The sequence below is a fragment of the Lates calcarifer genome, linkage group LG23 (genome assembly GCF_001640805.2).
Source record: "Lates calcarifer isolate ASB-BC8 linkage group LG23, TLL_Latcal_v3, whole genome shotgun sequence".
Lineage (NCBI taxonomy): Eukaryota > Metazoa > Chordata > Actinopteri > Centropomidae > Lates > Lates calcarifer.
The window spans coordinates 12,983,723-13,001,254 of record NC_066855.1 but is presented as its reverse complement, the minus strand read 5'-3'; the positions used below and the strand labels follow the sequence as shown (position 1 = coordinate 13,001,254).

At 41.0% G+C, this 17,532-nt stretch overlaps 2 protein-coding genes across 3 annotated transcripts in view; both read left to right on the top strand.

Annotated features, from left to right (window-relative positions):
- The first annotated feature begins 988 nt into the window (after positions 1–988).
- On the top strand, positions 989–8,485 carry LOC108899063 ((E2-independent) E3 ubiquitin-conjugating enzyme FATS). Of its 2 annotated transcripts, XR_007809223.1 has the most exons (7): positions 989–1,225; positions 1,538–1,662; positions 2,083–2,239; positions 3,401–3,464; positions 3,989–4,079; positions 5,930–6,081; positions 6,651–8,485. XR_007809223.1 is itself a non-coding variant. In XM_051066399.1 (6 exons), the coding sequence occupies exons 1-6, from the start codon at positions 1,009–1,011 to the stop codon at positions 5,966–5,968; spliced, it is 693 nt and encodes a 230-aa protein (XP_050922356.1). In that variant the 5' UTR covers positions 989–1,008; the 3' UTR covers positions 5,969–8,485. The 2 variants fall into 2 exon arrangements, 1 of the variants encoding a protein (XP_050922356.1); XM_051066399.1 differs by having other exon boundaries at positions 5,930–8,485.
- Positions 8,486–9,250: 765 nt separating this feature from the next.
- The window catches only part of LOC108899048 (disintegrin and metalloproteinase domain-containing protein 12), a 69,719-nt gene continuing 61,437 nt past the window's right edge, over positions 9,251–17,532 (top strand). The window contains exon 1 of the mRNA XM_018699311.2: positions 9,251–9,867. Coding sequence (XP_018554827.1) covers positions 9,774–9,867 — 94 coding nt within the window. The 5' untranslated portion in view covers positions 9,251–9,773. The remainder of the gene's footprint in view (positions 9,868–17,532) is intronic.

The following is a 17,532-nucleotide window of genomic DNA, read 5'->3' as shown; positions in this document are numbered from 1 at the left end:
ACTGGTCATCTGGGGGTCAAAATCCAGTCACACAAAGTTATCTATTTACTTTTGGGTTTGAGACTTGGTTTTCAGTTATGGTTTGAAATAGGCTTGGCATCTTTTTTGTATCTATCGATTGCATATGATGCTACAGCCAGAAGATGGTTAGCTTAGCTTAGCATAAAGACAAAACGGGAGCTAGCCTGGCTCTGTCCAAAGGTGAAGAGCTTTTGGACTGATCAAGGCTAGCTGTTTCCCCCCACTCCCAGTCTGTATGCTAGGCTACGCTAACCATATTCCGCCTGTGGCTTCATATTTAGAAAGATGGGTGCTGATCTTATCATCTAACCTTTGGCAAGAAAGTGAAAAAACAGATTTCCCATAATATCAAACCTTATTCTTTGAAGGTCAAGTTAAGCCTCCAAGGAATCAATACAGAGCAGTTTGTAAGTGTTTTGGTTAGTCCAAGTTGTGTCACAAGTCTCAAATATGTAAGATGTGGGGCTATGTGAAGCCTAGCTGTTGCTGTCTTATTTATCTTTTATTACAGCAGGATTTAAAAAAATTAGGATTTGATTGCTTTAAGTCTGGAAGCAGTCGAGTCTCAAATCCTCATTTTTGTGACTTAACACTGAATGAAGTCTCAAGTTTCAAGTCTACAGCTCTGAATTCACAGTCTGATGTCCTCACAAGTGATAGAAACGAGTGTTTGATTATGTAAAATGGCTAAAACAGTCGTCTAAAGCTACTGTTTAAAAATGCTGAATATTCAGGTGAATTAGTAATATGAGGAGGGAGTTTTTTGCTGAGTGAGTGTGCTTCTTCTTTCATGATGTCTTTTCTCTGTGTGAAATTATTAATTATTCTTTAATCACATTCATTAAGTGTGTCATCAATTAATTACAGAGGCCGGAGGCAACATAATTTAAATTCAATGTTTGATACAGTCAGCCTCCAAATGAGGCAGGATATTATGAAATAGAGTTAATATCTGCCGGTGGTTCACAGCAGTCAAATGGAAGGTCAATGACAGCCTGTGTCATTGTTGTACTTGCTCTTCAGTTACGTCAAAACCCTCTTGTGTTCCAGACCCCAACTCAGCATCAGTCTCCAGAGGAAGTGCTTGCACTCAATGCTGCTGCGATCATAGCAAATATCAAACTCCAGAGACAGCTTAGTAAGAAGAAAACACCAAATGGCAATTCTGAGAAGGACTCTACTGCATCACCCCTGGGAAATACTGGTATTATTACCCCTCTCTTCCCCTCATACGTAATCATAATTTCTTATGTGATAAAACATTGATCTTTGTTGCAATTAACTGAAAATGTTGCAAGCTCAACACTTTGTTTTCACAGCTACATCTCTGATCGATACTGGCTACAGTGAAATTCCTTTGCTCTTACATACTGTGCCTATTTGATTCATACCGAGAGGTAATATGTCATGGCAGGCCCCGGAGGGCTATTGAGCAACCGCGCATTGCAGTCAGGCATGTGTGACCACACCAGGTGTAAATGACACACAAACAATTTGATTTTCTCTGCCTTGGTAGTGACGGATATGGGTATGAAACCACATCCTGATCAAAGCCCAGTCCAGCGTCGCAACCTGGTTCATGCTGCATTTGTTCCGCTGAGTCTCGACCCCGAAAGGTCACCTGAAACTGTCTCTCTGCAGGTGAGTGCGGGGGTAATTTTTTCAGCTAATAAAATACTGAAATAAAAGGTTTCAAAATGTCTCTTTGTAGCATATGTCTGTGTGTTGCAACCAGTATAAGCAAAGATTAGAGGAAAGCTGGAAAAAAATAAATGTATTTTTTGTAGCAAGAATGTTTGTTTTTAAATTCCTATGTTGTTATTTAATGACTCCCTGGTTTATCTTAGTCCTGTTTGGGAATTTTGACCCCAGGCTGACAAACACTGGAATATACTCCAGTGTCAATGAAAGAGCATAACTGAACGAAGGAGTTTTCCATTGGATGCCCTAGGTTTATATACTGGGGCAGAGGGAGTTGAAAGTGAGGGGTTGGGCTTAAATGTTTTTGTCAAGAACAGCAGTATTTGTGAGGTTTTGTTTTGTTTTTGTTTTTTTGGTCAGGAAGCGCTGCAGAGGTCCAGACCAGACTTCATCAGTCGCTCCCAAGGCAGAGTGCAGGAACTGGAACGAAGAGCACAGGAGAGGAGGGAGCTGGCACAGTCCATTGCTGCTCTCAGGCAGAGGAGAGCCCACAGTGCCCGGTCTACCTCTCTGAATGGTACTGTACCAGCACCCACAGAGGCCTGTGTAGCTGCAATGGTTATTTCCCACATGATCAGTCATACACATACAGATGCATGGGGGTAACCATCAGCCAGTATGTCTTGTTTTTCAAGGTTAATACCAATATTTTTGGATTAAGCTACTGATAGGTAACATTTTGCCCAATTATACAATATGTTTAAATATATTTTCTGCTCGGAAAAAAACCCAAATTTTGAGTAGTCAGAAGTTTTAGACAGGGTGATCTTCCAAAACCACTCAGTGACAGGCAAACACTGCATTAAGATTGTGTCAGTACAGGAATTAATTTACAGAAATTGCATATAAAAGCTACACAAATATCTAAAATAACACAAAGGAAAGGCACAAAGGAAATGACAAAGAAAAGAATGTATTGTATTCAGGATGGAGAGAAAGAGAGAGAGATCTTGCACACTGGATAAAGCTAAGACTAAACACAATAAAAGGCACTCGAAGTAAGAATGAAACAAACGGCTTTATTTAATATATATGCAAGTGCTCCTCTATTAAATAACAAGATTTCAGAATGATTGCCAGCGATGGATTTCAGTGGAAATACTTGTGTGACCTTCAAATGTCATTAAGCTCTTGATGCAGTGTTCTGACTGATGAGATTTCCGTTCAGAGCGCCGAGCTTCACAGTAGAGAATAAAGAATTTAAAGATTTGTGACAGAGATTCTGCAGCTCTCTCTGCCCTCTACTGGCTGCAATGGAAAGATACAGCAGCAGGTCAGTGACTGCTGGGAAAGTGACAGATTTGGGCTAGGTCAGAGAGTTCTTTTAAAAAATCACACAATTTCACTGAATATTTCATCAGTGTTTATCAATCTGATGACACCCTTTGCTTTTATAACTGTTTATGAGAACTCACAGTTCTTGCATAATGCTGATAGAAAATTATACTTTCTAAAATGTTTTTAAATGCTAGTAGAGAAGATGCATGAGTTCATGTCCTTATTTACAATAATCATGTCCCTACTTTCTGTACATTGTAACATGATCATTTTTTCACTGTAAGAGAGGAAGCTGTCAGTATTGCCATGCTTTTGAGCCTTCAACTTAATCAGCATTATCCTGTATATGTGTGTGTCTCTGCGTGTGTGTGTGTGTGTGCGTACATGCTCGTGAATCCAGATAACCATTTCAAACCCAGAGATAGAGCTGTTACGGGGAAAGAGATGCAGCTCAGATCCAAGCGGTGAGTTCCGTCTCAATCTCTACCTTGCCATACTGTCAGATGCTTCTCCTTTGTAGGCAGATTCATCCTTATCTCTTGCATCACTTTCACACGAGAAGGGAGAGTCTGTATCAATGACATCTCTGTACAAAATAAGCTGCTCTTGTTTCTCTGCCAAGACTTTTGCTCTGTAATTATATTTTTTCCTTCTTCCATGCCTCACTTGTTTATTTTATTCCTGGCAGATCCACCTATTGATTCAGAAGATATCTTAGACTGTGGTTACAGAATATAGTGATGTACATAGTTGATATACAGTGGTGCATGGAGAGGTAATGACTGTATCCCACTGTTGGAAATTATCTGCAAAACCGCTCTTTAAGAGGATTGTAGGTGACACAATTCTTGTTTGAAAAATATTGTTTTTGTATGATAGGTACATTGGTACTATTTTTCTTAAAACATCAGCAATTAAATTAGTCATTTTCTTTACCAGCAACTCTACCAATAATCATAAAAGGCATCAAACAATCATTTTGTTACAGCATGTCTGCAGAGGTGAAGAGGAAAAAGGATGAAGAGAAGACTAGGGAGGTGTGTTTGAGCAACAGACAGCGGGTCGACCTTTTCAAAAAGGTAATTCCCATATGTCCTTTTGTAAATGGTAAATTGACTGCACTTACATAGCACTTTTCTAGTCTTAGTGACCACTCAAAGCACTTTAAACTGCACGCCACATTCACCCATTCACACACACATGCGCGCGCTCACACATACCGGTAGCACAGCCATCATGGAAAATTTGGGGTTTAGTATCTGTGTATTGAGTGTCAGTATTGTCAAAGGAAAGGTAAGCGAATGAGGTCAGTGAACCCCCGAACATCATTCAAATCCATATCATTTTGTTTTTAATTTTGTGGTTTCCAAATATGTCAGATCACTCCTGGTTACTGTGATTCCCCAGAAGTTAGATAAATATGAACTGATGCACTGACTCACCAAATACATGCAGGTAAGAAATAAAACAAATAACCACAAAACAGCTCACCATAGCATTAACAAGTACTTGCCTGAGACACTGAACAGAACATTAATTGAGTATATGACCCACAGGCAATTGGGCAAGTAATAACACACCTTTCTCCTACAAGCTCAATTAAACCTTGCAAAGGGTGAAACATTTTTGGCAATAATGACCAACACCAAAGGGCTATAGTAATAATGCAGCTTTTTCTCTCTTCGCAGTGGTGAAGCTGTTGAAAATAATAGCTTTAAATTGCCTGCCAACTCTGTTATGGTTAATTGAAAAGACTAGCACTGAGTGGGACACATGAGGTTGAACTTAAAGGACATTAATACAAAAACCTGAGGGTGGATGGGATGCATGGTGTATTGTTTCCACTGAAGCAGACAGAGTGGTCTGGTGGGCTTATTAAGAAATAACGATACATAATATCCAACAGAGCCTCATGTTTATTCTTTGGCTTATAATAGTTGTGCTCTGATGAAACAATTTTGTGGTCATTTTTGACATATCTGGTCATCATCACATATTCAACATCATAGTCTAAATCACATATTCCACATAGCAAATTGACAAATGTCTAGATCTGTTTTATTAAATTTTCCAATATAGGGACTTCTGATAACAATAACTGAATAACTGCAGGAATATTTTGTCATAGAGGTTGTGTTTGATTTTGCTCTGATTGTATTTAACTCAGGAAAGAGACATCATGGAAACAGTAAGAGTAAGGAAAACATGCAAACATTTATGATTATATTGTACCACTAGAGGTCACTGTTGCCAAACATTTGCTATTTGTGTGTTTATCCCTGCAGTTTGATGAGAAAAGTTGACCTTAAAAAAATATTCCAGAGGCATTTTCATCTCATCAAGTGGGTGTGGGTGTTTTTTTATTCTACAGTCAAAAATGATCATCCTCCAAAGAACAGAGTTTTATTTGCCAGAGTAATTGTAGTCACTTGCGTTCACTCTGCATCCTGCACCCCACACCCTCTCTCATTATAGAGAGAAACTGTGAACAGTCTCATTGTGCTCAGAGTGTGAGGCCTGCGTTCCTCGAGGAAACAAAAGCCCCTTCAGTGGCAGAGAGAGCTACAGTGCTGTGCCACCATTCAGCCGAGCTGCAGACAGAGTGGTTGCCCACACACAGCTGCTCCACCCACACTGCTGTTGTGGCAGATAACACGGGGAAGACGGGGCCCTGCCAGAGGATCCAGCGGGTCCTGAAAGAGGAGCTGGAAAACCTGAACGGTGTGGGTGAGAGGACAGCGGGGACCGGGCCTCCTCGCTCCAGGCTTTTTGTGCAGAACTGTGTTTCACATCTGAGGCTTGAAGAGCATATGTGTGTGTGTGTTTGTCCTGGATTGCAAAACAGCTACAGGGCTTTTATGCAGACAAGACTGGTGATCTACACCCTAATGTGTTTTGGTAATCTGAGTATTTTGTTTTCTTGTTGCAGAAACTGTTGGATCAGATTCTTCAAAGGAGCAACAACTGAATGACTGGCAACAGATGAAGATGATAACATGACAAAGCCTACAGCATTGAATAACAGATTGCAGAAGTGAACTTTGCCCTTTGACTGTGCTGAACATGAGTCAAAATATCAATGTAGGTCATGATATAACTCTAGTCTTACCTCGGCTTTTGCCCTTGTTCATTTCTCTCGTGTATCACCATTACACTCATGTTACAGAGTTCAACATCTGTTTTTTTTCTGAAAAATAAGTGCATGGCAATCTTTCAAAAACATAGAAGGTCACCTAACATCACTTACTGCTGTTTTGAAAGATTTCTCACAATCCCCAAAGACTCCTCTGTCCAAAATATGTTTCGTTAGATGCGCAATGAAAAAACCTTTTCCCTTGTTGCAACTCTGCTATGTCCAAATCCAAGGCAGACGAAACAATGTTGACTGCTGTTAAACTTTTGAAAGATTGGCAAAGATTTTTCATTTTCCTTTGAGAAAAACAGATGCTCACCTCTGTGACTCATCTGTCCTTGCCACCCTTGCGGTATACAAAAACAAATGAAGATGGCCAAAATGAATGTATGAAATCATGTCTCTGTTTTGGCTGTAATCAAATATCACACTGATACCCTTTTGATGTAGCATCTAAACCAGCTGTTTATCAGTGTTACCGTGTTTTCACTTGATTGCAAATTGCCTCTCTCTCCAGAACACTTCACGTAATGGGATGCAGAGTAACCTCTCACCGCACGATAAAGCACCGATGTCTTCACGCAGCCACTTTCACATGATCTCATGTGATGCGGAACAGTGATATAAGACAAAATAATTCATTATGCTCCACAGTCCCCCATCCAGGACAGTTTTCAGCCGTCCTCATTATACAACCAAAAAGCAGACGGAAGCCTGAAATGGGCTCTGCTGTTATTCAGTGCCAGCTATTAGCTGTAAGACTAAGGAATGTGACCCCTTCTCACTGGAAATGCCCTGTTAATGGACGGTGTCCATTTGAATGGAGCTTTTGTCTCTGTCTTTGTCTCATGATGGACTGGGGCCTGCCATTGCAGATTTAGATTTGTGTGTTTTGATCCAAAGTGAGTGTGCTCAGAGTGCTGCTCAGCAACATGATGGAGCTGGGCATAAATCAAAAGTGAGACGTGTGAATATTTATTTTCGGAATAACAGACAACAGAGCAGATGCTCTTTTCATCACCCTTAATTGTTATTTTACTCATTAGCCTTTAAGTTGGAGTTCTTTCATAGTCCAGCTGTTTCATCCATCTAAATTTGCAAGGGTGTCTTGGAGAAGACAAATGATCACTACTGACTATTTTTATAAACCTTATTTCATCTCAGCGCATATCCATGTGTGGGTGTATTTGGACTGTAGGAATCTATTAATAAAAGCACCCACGGTTTATATTTGTTTTCTTCTTTCTAAAACGAGCAAATTTAGACAAGAAAGTAGAATAAGACAATTATGAACCATGGATGCTGCTTGAAGAATGTTATTTACAGTGTGTGCTTTTTTCTCTATTTCAAGATGACTTTATTCTCCTGGTTTAAGTAGCTGTGTCCATCCACAAAGATGGTTTTACTCTGCAATGTGACATGAAACATAACTGAGTTCTCTATATTTCAACTGTGTATTTTATATTCAAAACTAATTATATGTGTTTTATATGTGAGTTATGTTTAGATCTCTTTTATTAAATTTACATTTAAATGTGTGGTTGTATAATTTTTGTCCAAGCAACGCTAAAAAACAGTTTTTTTCCCCAAACTACATTGACAAAATAACAGAGGTGAGATGGAAGAACTTCCATAAAGCTGAGATTTATTTATTGAGCACTATCTGTTCTAGCACACTAACAGAAAGTCCTATTTTACTGCCTGCTGCTCCCTGTGCCTTATCATCTTCCTCCAAGCACTCCCCTGGTTCTTAAAAAGAGCAAAAGATCATTGTAACATCCTTTGGCTGAATGTTGAGTTCCAGTGAAATCAGCATGCAGGGAAATACTCCTCAGAATTCTTTTATTTTTATTCATATTTGAGTCTAAAAGGAGAAAATTGAGTGTTCTGGGCATCATGACTCTAGGCTGCAACCTATGCTCCTATTTCAAATGATAGCTATAAGGCATCAGTAGCCTGTGTGCTGCTGAGACTCTACCTTAAACCTGAATGCTGAGAGCATATAGTACCTGAGATGCTATACTTAAATTTCGTTCTGTGAAGAGTGAAAAAGCTTTCAGGAACCCAGCCTCTTTGTTTGCCTGTTCTCTGCCTGGTTCTTGCTCTGAAGTGGATGGTCAGGCAGCTCAGTGCAGAGTGGTCACACTGAAGAGCATAATTGAGCAGAGCCAGTCTGTTTGAATGTGTCATGGGTCCATGTCCTTATGTAGGTCCGTATAATCATGTTGTGTGTCACGATGAATGCAGCTTGAGTCATAAGCTGTTTGTGAAGCTCGTGAATACATTGGATAATTATATTAGTGTGTTCAAAGTAAAACTACTCTGATGTGTGTTCTGTACACAGAGAACAGATTCAACTGGGTCTGCATTTTTTTTTCCCACACATGAATTCATAAAAACATCTCTGTGTGAAGGCTGTGTTGGAATATTCAAATTTACACTCAGTGTGGGCTGCTACAGTGTGTGCGCCTATCAAGCTCATTAGGTCAAGTTGAACACGGGGTATTAGGAGAGAGGCCGGAAATCAACTCCTTTTCCTTCAAAATAAAATGCAAGGTTCGAACAGTGTGTCCCGCACATTCCAAGTCGTTTTAAAGTCAAATGGGTTCAGTTTAGTTTCTGTAAGGTGTAGGCATTCGTGCAAAACTCTGTTTGTAATTTGACAATGACTCAAGGTCCCCTTACTTGTTTTTTTTTTTTTCCGGGTCACCATTTACAAGTTCCGACTGTAACGTAAAAGTTCTGGCTATGTCTGACCAACATTCCAAAATATATGTTCAATATTTGGCATTTTGGCTCGATTAAACTGAGTTGGTGAGGTCCACGTGGCCTAGCTACTACCCACCTCTCAGCTGCATCTCACAGGGAAAGCACTGTGAAAGCTCCGAGACAAAAAATTATTTGGTAAAACTGCTATTTCTGAAGCCAAAATGATGTTTAGCTGAGTGTAAATTATTTCAGTCTGCATTTCTTGAATATATAATTTATTTTAATTTTATTGTGCAAACGTAATTGTGAAAGAACCTTGTGATGGGGCTTTAGCTTGACAGGTCAAACCAGAAGTTGTATCTTATTCGCTTTTGGGAAGTTGATACTGCTCGTTTAATGGTTGTGGACGGCGGAGGTGGCGTTAGGACCTCGCGGAGCGTCTCATTGAAGCACATGGTCCCCACTCGTAAGACAACATTTCTTCCCAGTAATTGACCTGGAATTGATGTCATTGCAGTGGGCAACGGCTCGCGTGTTTCTCAACGTTTTCACAGCTCATTTTCGCTCAAAATTTCTCACTTTTTTTTTTTTTTTTTACTCTGAGCGTCGCAGTCCGTCACTTGGACACCTTTGAATGGGGAAAGCGCGCGCGGAGTTGACTCAACTGTCCTCGGGATTTCCGAACGCGCCGCTCGCAGACAACTTACTTGATCATATTTCAGGAGGTCGTTTTGATTTCTTTTGGGGGAGAAGAGGAGGAGGAGGAGGAGGGAGGAGGAGGGAGGAAGGAGGAAGGGGTTGCCTCTCGCACATCAGCTGTTTGGGGGGAGACAGACTGTGATTGTATGATGTGTTGCGCTGCAGCGAAACAGTAAAAAAAAAAGAAAAAAGAAGAAGCAGAGTCCCGTCCAGTACGCTTCAGTCGGGCATCATGAACCCCTGGAGTCGGAGCCTGAAGTTTGTTTTTTTGACAGCACTTCAGGCTTTATCTGTCTCTCTGTCGGTGTGTGGCAGATCTGCAGAAGGTAAGAGGTGAAGAGGAGGTGAAGGTGCCAAATTTTTTTTCTTTTGCTTTTCCTGCTTAAAGATCCATACGCTAAAGAAGTTAAACAGGCTGTTTTATTAGTTGTTTTAATATTAGGTAAAACCCAGTTTTACAAGAATGGCAGTCTCTTAGCTTCTATGTGTATATTGAAATGAACCTGTCACTGTGCATTTTGCCTGCTATGGGTCTGTTCTTTTCTATTCTGCCCATGCCTGATTCACGCCTCTCCTTTGGCTGTTTTGGGTACATCATGTTTTATGGAAGCCTTTGTTAGTAGAGATCTCTAACACATGTTTGGGCAGAGTGAAACATCTCCACTGTACAACCCCCCACCCCACCCCCCTCTAAATTCATCCCTCTCACTCCAATAGAGCTGTATGTGAATACTGCAGAACATCAGATTTTTTAGCTCGCAGTCCACCCAGTGTGCACCTCAGAGGAGAGGAGTCTCTGTATAATTGATGATGCTGAAACTCTCTTTGGCAATCAGTGCTAGCACTTGAGGCGTTTCGCTGCCTGCTTTAAGCATGCTTCAATTTTTCAAGGCACTTCACACACACTTCAGTTTTTCAATTACGGATGAATTCCAGGGTTATTACGGTGGCAAACATATGATAAAAATCTCATTGTTGGTTTGAACCTAAGCAGTCAAGTAGCTTTTTTTGTTGTTGTTATTTGAAAGCTGCGTATTGTACTGTGTTTACTGTGTTTATATGACATCCCCAGCAACAAATGAAAAAGAGCTGCTTGGGGAGGCTCTGGGGAAGTGTTCAAATGTGATGCCAGAGTGTGTCTGCACTTGTGTTTGTCTTGTACTGTGTTTGCAAGCCTTGGGGGGCTGTGGCTCATGACATCCCAGTCACCAGCGTTCCACGCCCTAGGTGAGATTGAACAAGGATACTACACACAGTTTTAGAGACAGCTGTGTGTGTGTGTGAGAGAGAGAGAGAGAGAGTGAAGGGGCTTGCACTTGAGTGCTGGCGTGTTCTTAAAACTTTTAACATCTTAATACACTGGCAGCCCCGACGCTCCATGTGGAATCCTGGGAATTAATTACCAGGAAGAGCAAATGTGTTAAAAAAACCAAAAAAAAAAACTTGGATTGAAGCATGAGGAAGTTGTTCATTTATTCATCAACAGTTCATCACCATCAGACGTCGGCCTCGACGCGTCTTCCCCCGTGGGTTCAGGCTTGACAGAAAACCGTCATCGCCGGTTCATTTGTGCGTGAAGCTGTGTGAAAGTCTGGGCAGATGTGTATTGGCAGGATGTTTATGGGCAGTTGCGGCTGATTGAGATAAATGGATGGATGGAGAGAGCAGTGCGGACAAGTGCTTTTCAACACCCACAGGAGATGGGGTTGAATTTAAAAGTGAAAAAATAATCAAACTGACTTCAGATAAATGCTAAAGTCATCAGTTGATGTTAAAAAAACTTTGTCATTTCAAACTCAAGATGTGTTTTGGCTGTTGGTCAGACAAAACAAGAAATCTGAAGATGCCAAAACATGAGTGGAATATTTTGATTAATTAAAATAATTAGTCACAGCCTTACTTCCTGTTAAAAGATAATGAGTCGGAGTCATTAGTGCACCCTTTTTTACAAGACTCTACTTCATCTCCAGACTGTGCACTTTCGTCTTTGCTGTCAGAATCCAAGGCTGCTAAGAAAAGATCTCCATGCAGTGTCATATCTGCATTCATATTTCATGACACCGCTCCTTGAGCTCTCTTGTCGGTTTTGCTCTCCCCTGTTTGTCTAGTGCATGTTCCTGTCCTAGTTGGGGATCATTTGTGAATGATTTCCTCCAATGGTTGACACGCTTGGTGTCAGCCAGTATTTACTAGCCAGCTGCACAGCTTCAGCCAACATGATTGTGTCCGCCTTGAGCGCTGCATGCTTGCATGCCGTGCACTCAGGCTAATGAAAGCTGAGCTGAGAATATATTTTTGGACTATAGTAAAACATTCCTTTAGCAAACAGTGTCCTCCCCCGAGAGACATTATCACCGTGATGTGACCCATCCCAAGTCAGAGCCATTTAGTATCTTTTCAGTATGAATGGATTCAGATCTTCCAGATGAGTTGTTCAGGATATTTAAGACCCAGGAGGATGGTAAGAGAAGTCAGCCAATGTGTGGTTGTGCATTAAGACAGATTGATCAACCAGTTGCTGTTCCGCAGTGGGGATATTTATATTGGGGGGTGGGGGGGATAGCTGGACTTTGCTCATGTGGCCTGACCCTACATGTGTTGCATTAATTTCTTCGAAGCCGCTTTGGACTCGTTTGACCTCCCCCACCCCCCAATCAGAACAAAAGTTTAGCGCAAGAGCTGAAACCTGATGCTGCCTCTGGACTTTCTCATTGGACTATCACACCCAGACGGGTCACAGTTGAGCTCGGCACGCCTCTCTCCAAGCGTGGTCTCTCTGGTCAGAGGGCCCAGTTGGCTCAGATATCTCCTGTCGCTGTCAAAGCTATCTGGGTTAGTTCAAGTTACACCATGTCAGTGTTTCGCAAGAAAATCATTTCACTTAAAAAAAAAAAAAGGTCTTTTGCACAGTGGTGGTTGCCCAGCATACCATTTTATACTGCTGTATATTAAAAATGTCAGGTAGCTGTTTCCTCTGGCTGCGAGGAGAGCTACACAACAACATGGATAACACACCCACAGACCTTTCAACTTGTCACAGCAGGAGAAGTGCAGGTGTTATCAATAACATTAATAACAACTGCATTCTATTTAGACCAGCTGTTTAGACCAGCCCTGTCTATTTAGACCAGGGCTCGGCTAATCTGCATGCTGGTTCACTTGAATGGCTTAATGGAAGTGAGTTAATGTTATTAGCTGCACCTGTGTGTTTGCTGCTATGAAAAGTCAAAAAACTGAAAAAGGTCCATCATCATTTTTTGCAAGTTGCCATGGCTAACATGGTAGCAAACAGTTGAGAATGTTCTGGCAGACATGGAGCAACATTAGCATTCATTTGAACACGTTTCTGGCCACATGATGAATGTCTATTTTTAACATTTACCCCAAACCACCTCTTTGACTCAGACTGAATTTGATAGATATCAGAGCAGTTTTAGCAGATATAGATCTTGTTAATTAACAGGAAGCTGAAATTGCACCTTACGCATTGTTCATGTAAATGTATTCATTTTTTTTGTCACTCAAAAAATCTTTTTATGTTTCTAAATTCTGGCAGCTTTTGATGCATGGGTAATACCAGGAAAGTGTAGGTGGCTTTAAGCTTTGAAGGGAATGGGAACCATTTGCTATTCCAGATTAACACTGTACTGCACTGTAGGTGCAAAGGGAAACAATCCTCAGTTTGATGAGATTCCATATGTACATGCAGACATTGTCTTCCACTGAAATGAGATTTATGTCTCAGCTCCAGATAATCTATCTTCCAGCCTGGCATATGCCATCCGCCCAGGTTTCACCTCCCTATTCTGCGATGAAAAGGGACAAGCTGCAATATGCTTCCTTAATAGCCAGACGTGTTAACAGGAACAAGACAGGTCACCTCCTACCTGGGTGAGTTTCTAACAAATTGGGCCAAAAGAAGTTTTGCTGCTGCCAGTTTCTTTGTCTGAGTCAGTCTGAGTTATGATCCACGGACGGACCTGTGATGTATTTTTAAGCGAAACAGAGCAAGCAGCACATCAAATAACTACACACAGTCCAAAGTTTCAAGTAGAGCATTGACCAATCTAAGATTGTTAAAAGTTTGGGTTGGTTGTTTTCAGGTTGTCAGACACCTAGTTGAAGAGAGCATTTCTTGATTTTCTTTGTTTCATAAAATATCAGGAGCTCAACCTGATGTCTTCAAATTGCTGTGTTTTGCCTGACCAACAGTCCAAAAAAACAAACAATTTACAATGATTTAAAGTAAATCAGCAAATTCTCTGCATTTGTTCAGAGTCCGGGAGATGTCCTGAAGGAAAAAGAAAACTAATTAAATCACATAAATTACCATTTTGAGAACACAAATCATTAAATTGAGAGCACAAATGACTAATTCGAGAGAATGAATGATTAAATCAAGAGACACTTCGCAGATTCCGTATTTTTGTACAACCAGAAAAAGCTAACATTTTGCATTTTTAAACAAGCAGAATTTAAATCTCAAAATTAATTAAGTAACTGTCAGAGGTTCAGTTTCATCAAACACTGAACGCTGATATCTGTCTTTTTTTTCTTCCTTGAGATGTGTGACTTTTAAAGACACTGGCTCCACTGAGGTAATTACATGGTTGCCATGATAACATGGAGATGTGTAGTGATGTAGCAGCTGCCCCCGCTTTTCTATCTTATTGTTGTTCTACCAGGTTCTTTTCTTTCACTGTTGTGTGCTTTAAATGTACGCCAGACATGTGCTTCCCATGACAGAGAGGGGTTACAAGCTTGCACATAGCTCTGCTCCAGAGGCCCTCCGACTGACCTTTGTTGCTGAGGCACATAAGCTGCAACCAGGCATCGCGAGCAGTTGCAATTGGGGGGGGGGGGGTGCTAACGGTGTCACCCAACGGGGGCATACCGGCACCGGTTTCTCGGACAACATTAACCTCCTGCTGAGCCAAGGGGATTTTTTGCTGCAGGGCCATCTATTTCCTACACAGTAATTATGTCCTGACATCAGCCTAGTGTGACAGAAAATGAGTTCAGCATACAAGGTTGGGGGTAAAGAGATGGAGACAGAGAGAGAGAGCACACAAAAGAGCTATTTACCAGCAGAGGGTGTCCAGCGTTTAACGGCTCGATTATGACCCTAAATACGCTGTAAGAAAATCATCTGCTAATAAATCCAACCATTAACAACCCTCATTGCTGTGACTTTTGACACACTGCTACCTTATTAGATTTAGTTTAAGTGGACCCTCTTTTCAGTGTGTGCAGATTCCTATTACTATGATGTCACCCACAGGTTTTGCTGTTTCCTAGTGCAGCCCTCGGGGTGTTGACATAATGTACCCCCCACCCCAACTGGGTCAGATGTTTACCGTGGAGTCAAGCCAAGATTACCAGGCACTTTTCACCTTTGCTCTGTAATCCCCATGAACCCCGCACTATGCCTCAAGTGACAAATTACCGGGAGCAAGGCAGATTAGTAGGGTAGGTGATCAGCAGAGCATTGAGGCCTGCTTCTCAAATGTGAGAGTTTGCTTGCTTTTTCTGCACTTCTGCAACCATCTCCATGATTAATCTTAAGATTATTTTAGAATATATTTTTAATTCTATAAAGAAAATGGTGATAAATGCTCAAATTCCGACAGCCCCCTGGCAAACGTCTTGAAATAGCTTGTTTTGTCCAACCAGCAGAACCAAGGTTATTCTTTTACCACGAGAAGGACATAGAAAAAACAATGAAAAAAGTAGCAAATCTTCACCTCAAAATAAAAAAAAAAGGTCAATAATGACACTAGTGATTAGTTGCAAGCCTAGAGAAGATGAAGAAGAGAGAGAGAGATAAGGAGAAGCGATGGAGTTCATTCCTTTTGTCTTCAAGGTCATTTATGAAAGGATGTCTGCTTGATGGGTCTTCCTCCTGGTGTATCATTCATCATTCTATTCCCAATCACCATTCTATTTGAATTAGCATAATTTGCCCACCCTGATTGGGGATAAATTGAGTTCGTGAAATGCCTGTCAGTCAACCATTATTAAATGAACAATGGCCATAAACTTTCACCAAGTTTTCCCCCTATGGGCTGATGTCATGACCAACTTTTGGCTCGGAAATTTTGCTGGATCACGTCCCCAACTCAGCTAAGTACTCTGATTAGCATCCACTGTGTCTGGATAAAAATATCTGTGGATACAAAAAAATGATCTTTTTGCAAGAACACACTTCCGTTTTATACCTTTTTCTGTCTTTGTTGGCTCAGAGTTGTACTTGTAACTGTCCATTTTTAACTCATCACTCGGCCCTAATTAATTCCTCATGCTCTTATTTCAAGCCAATTTCCTCCTAGAGGTTTCACTAGTAACTAAACAGTGTCCACGCGTGTCAAACAATGCCAGAATCATCTCAAGTGTGTCTCATCTGCACTTGTTTTTGTGCTATTCAAGGGATTTTGCATGTCAGACAGTCTCCTTCAAGCAGCCAAAGGCATTTATTTTTTTCATTTTCAATCTAACGTATTTTCAAGAGAATTGCTGTCAAAGTGACTTTGGAGTGTGTTCTTGTGAGCTTTTCTTGTGCCAGCCACAAGGCAAGGGCGACTGTGATTAGGAGTGCTACTTATTGATGTGTGCACACATGTGAAGCCTGTATCCCATCTCAGTGTGGACCTGCACACATGATTGGGGGTGGGGGGGGTGGGGGCACAGCCTCATCAAGTGTGCAGATGAAAAGAACAGCATTGCCATTTGTGTTGGAAAAGCAAAGACTGTTATGAATACATTATTTCATGGTTGCCTGTCAAGGAGTGAGTTGCGGTCGGTTGCGAGAAAGCAGGCTCTGGGGTTTAATAAAGCCGAACAGTTGTTGATTTGTTTTGGTGGAACAGAGTGAAAGGGAAAGAGAGGGGCTGGAGTTGTGAGAGGGGCAGAAAGAAAGGTCTGCAAAGAACTGAGGAAGTTCATCTGTTTGCTGGGACCATACAGCAGTCTCTTAGCGTGTGGAAAATGCATTAATTTGGGAAGTTTGATAAAACCAGGACATGATTCACAGTGAAATACCATCAGGAACTACTACTTCCCCAGTAAGAATGTACTTGGTGAGTTTCACGTCAAAACATGACTAAAACTGAAAATTGAAATACTGTTGAAACAACTATTATATTTTATCTGGGCGTCTAAAAGTCACAGGGTCAATTTAGGCATCTCTTGACCCACACATCAGCAAATCAGTGCTTTCTGATGTGATACAAAACCTAGCAGGTCAAGACTGCCCTCATGGGGTTGTGAGAAATAAATTATATTCCTCCTTTTTTGATATTGTTCTAATCTTTTTCTCTTGTGACACACAGACATATGCAACGAATGACGATGGGTGATAAGAAAGCTCTGTCTTAAGGGGTCACAAGCTAAAAAGCCAACCACTGACCTATCCTGCAGGTTCCTGACCTTTAGCCTTTACGGCCAAGCAATGCCTACCCCCTCATCACAAATTGCATGTGTTTATTTATCTTTCTCAAGAAAAAAGGCAAAGATTGAGAAAACTCTGAAAAACCAAATGTGATTTTGTGTGGCAGAAATGTTTTTCTTTCTTTCTCCTGTCTTGTTATTCATCTTGCAACACTGCAGATTTATCTTGCCACCCCTTGGGAGGTCCAAATCCCCAGGTTGGGAACCACTGACTTTGATGTGTAAAATCCCCTCAATCAAATTTTGCCTAAATTAGACGCCTAGACACCTTTTGACCTGCAAAATCATTAAATCCAAGCTTAGTGGGAATATGCTGCTGCAATGTTAACCTACAGCTAGCCATTACAGTGTGTAAAACAACAAAACCACGGCTGAACATATAGAGTACATAATTTACTTATTTGTTTATTTTTTACACAACACTGTTAGGAAAAGCCAAATTTATTGCCTTTTTCAGTCATAGATCAGTATCACGTTTCAGTCACACACATGCGAACAAACGCTCACACAGTCACATTCCCACATACACAGACATATAATCCTCC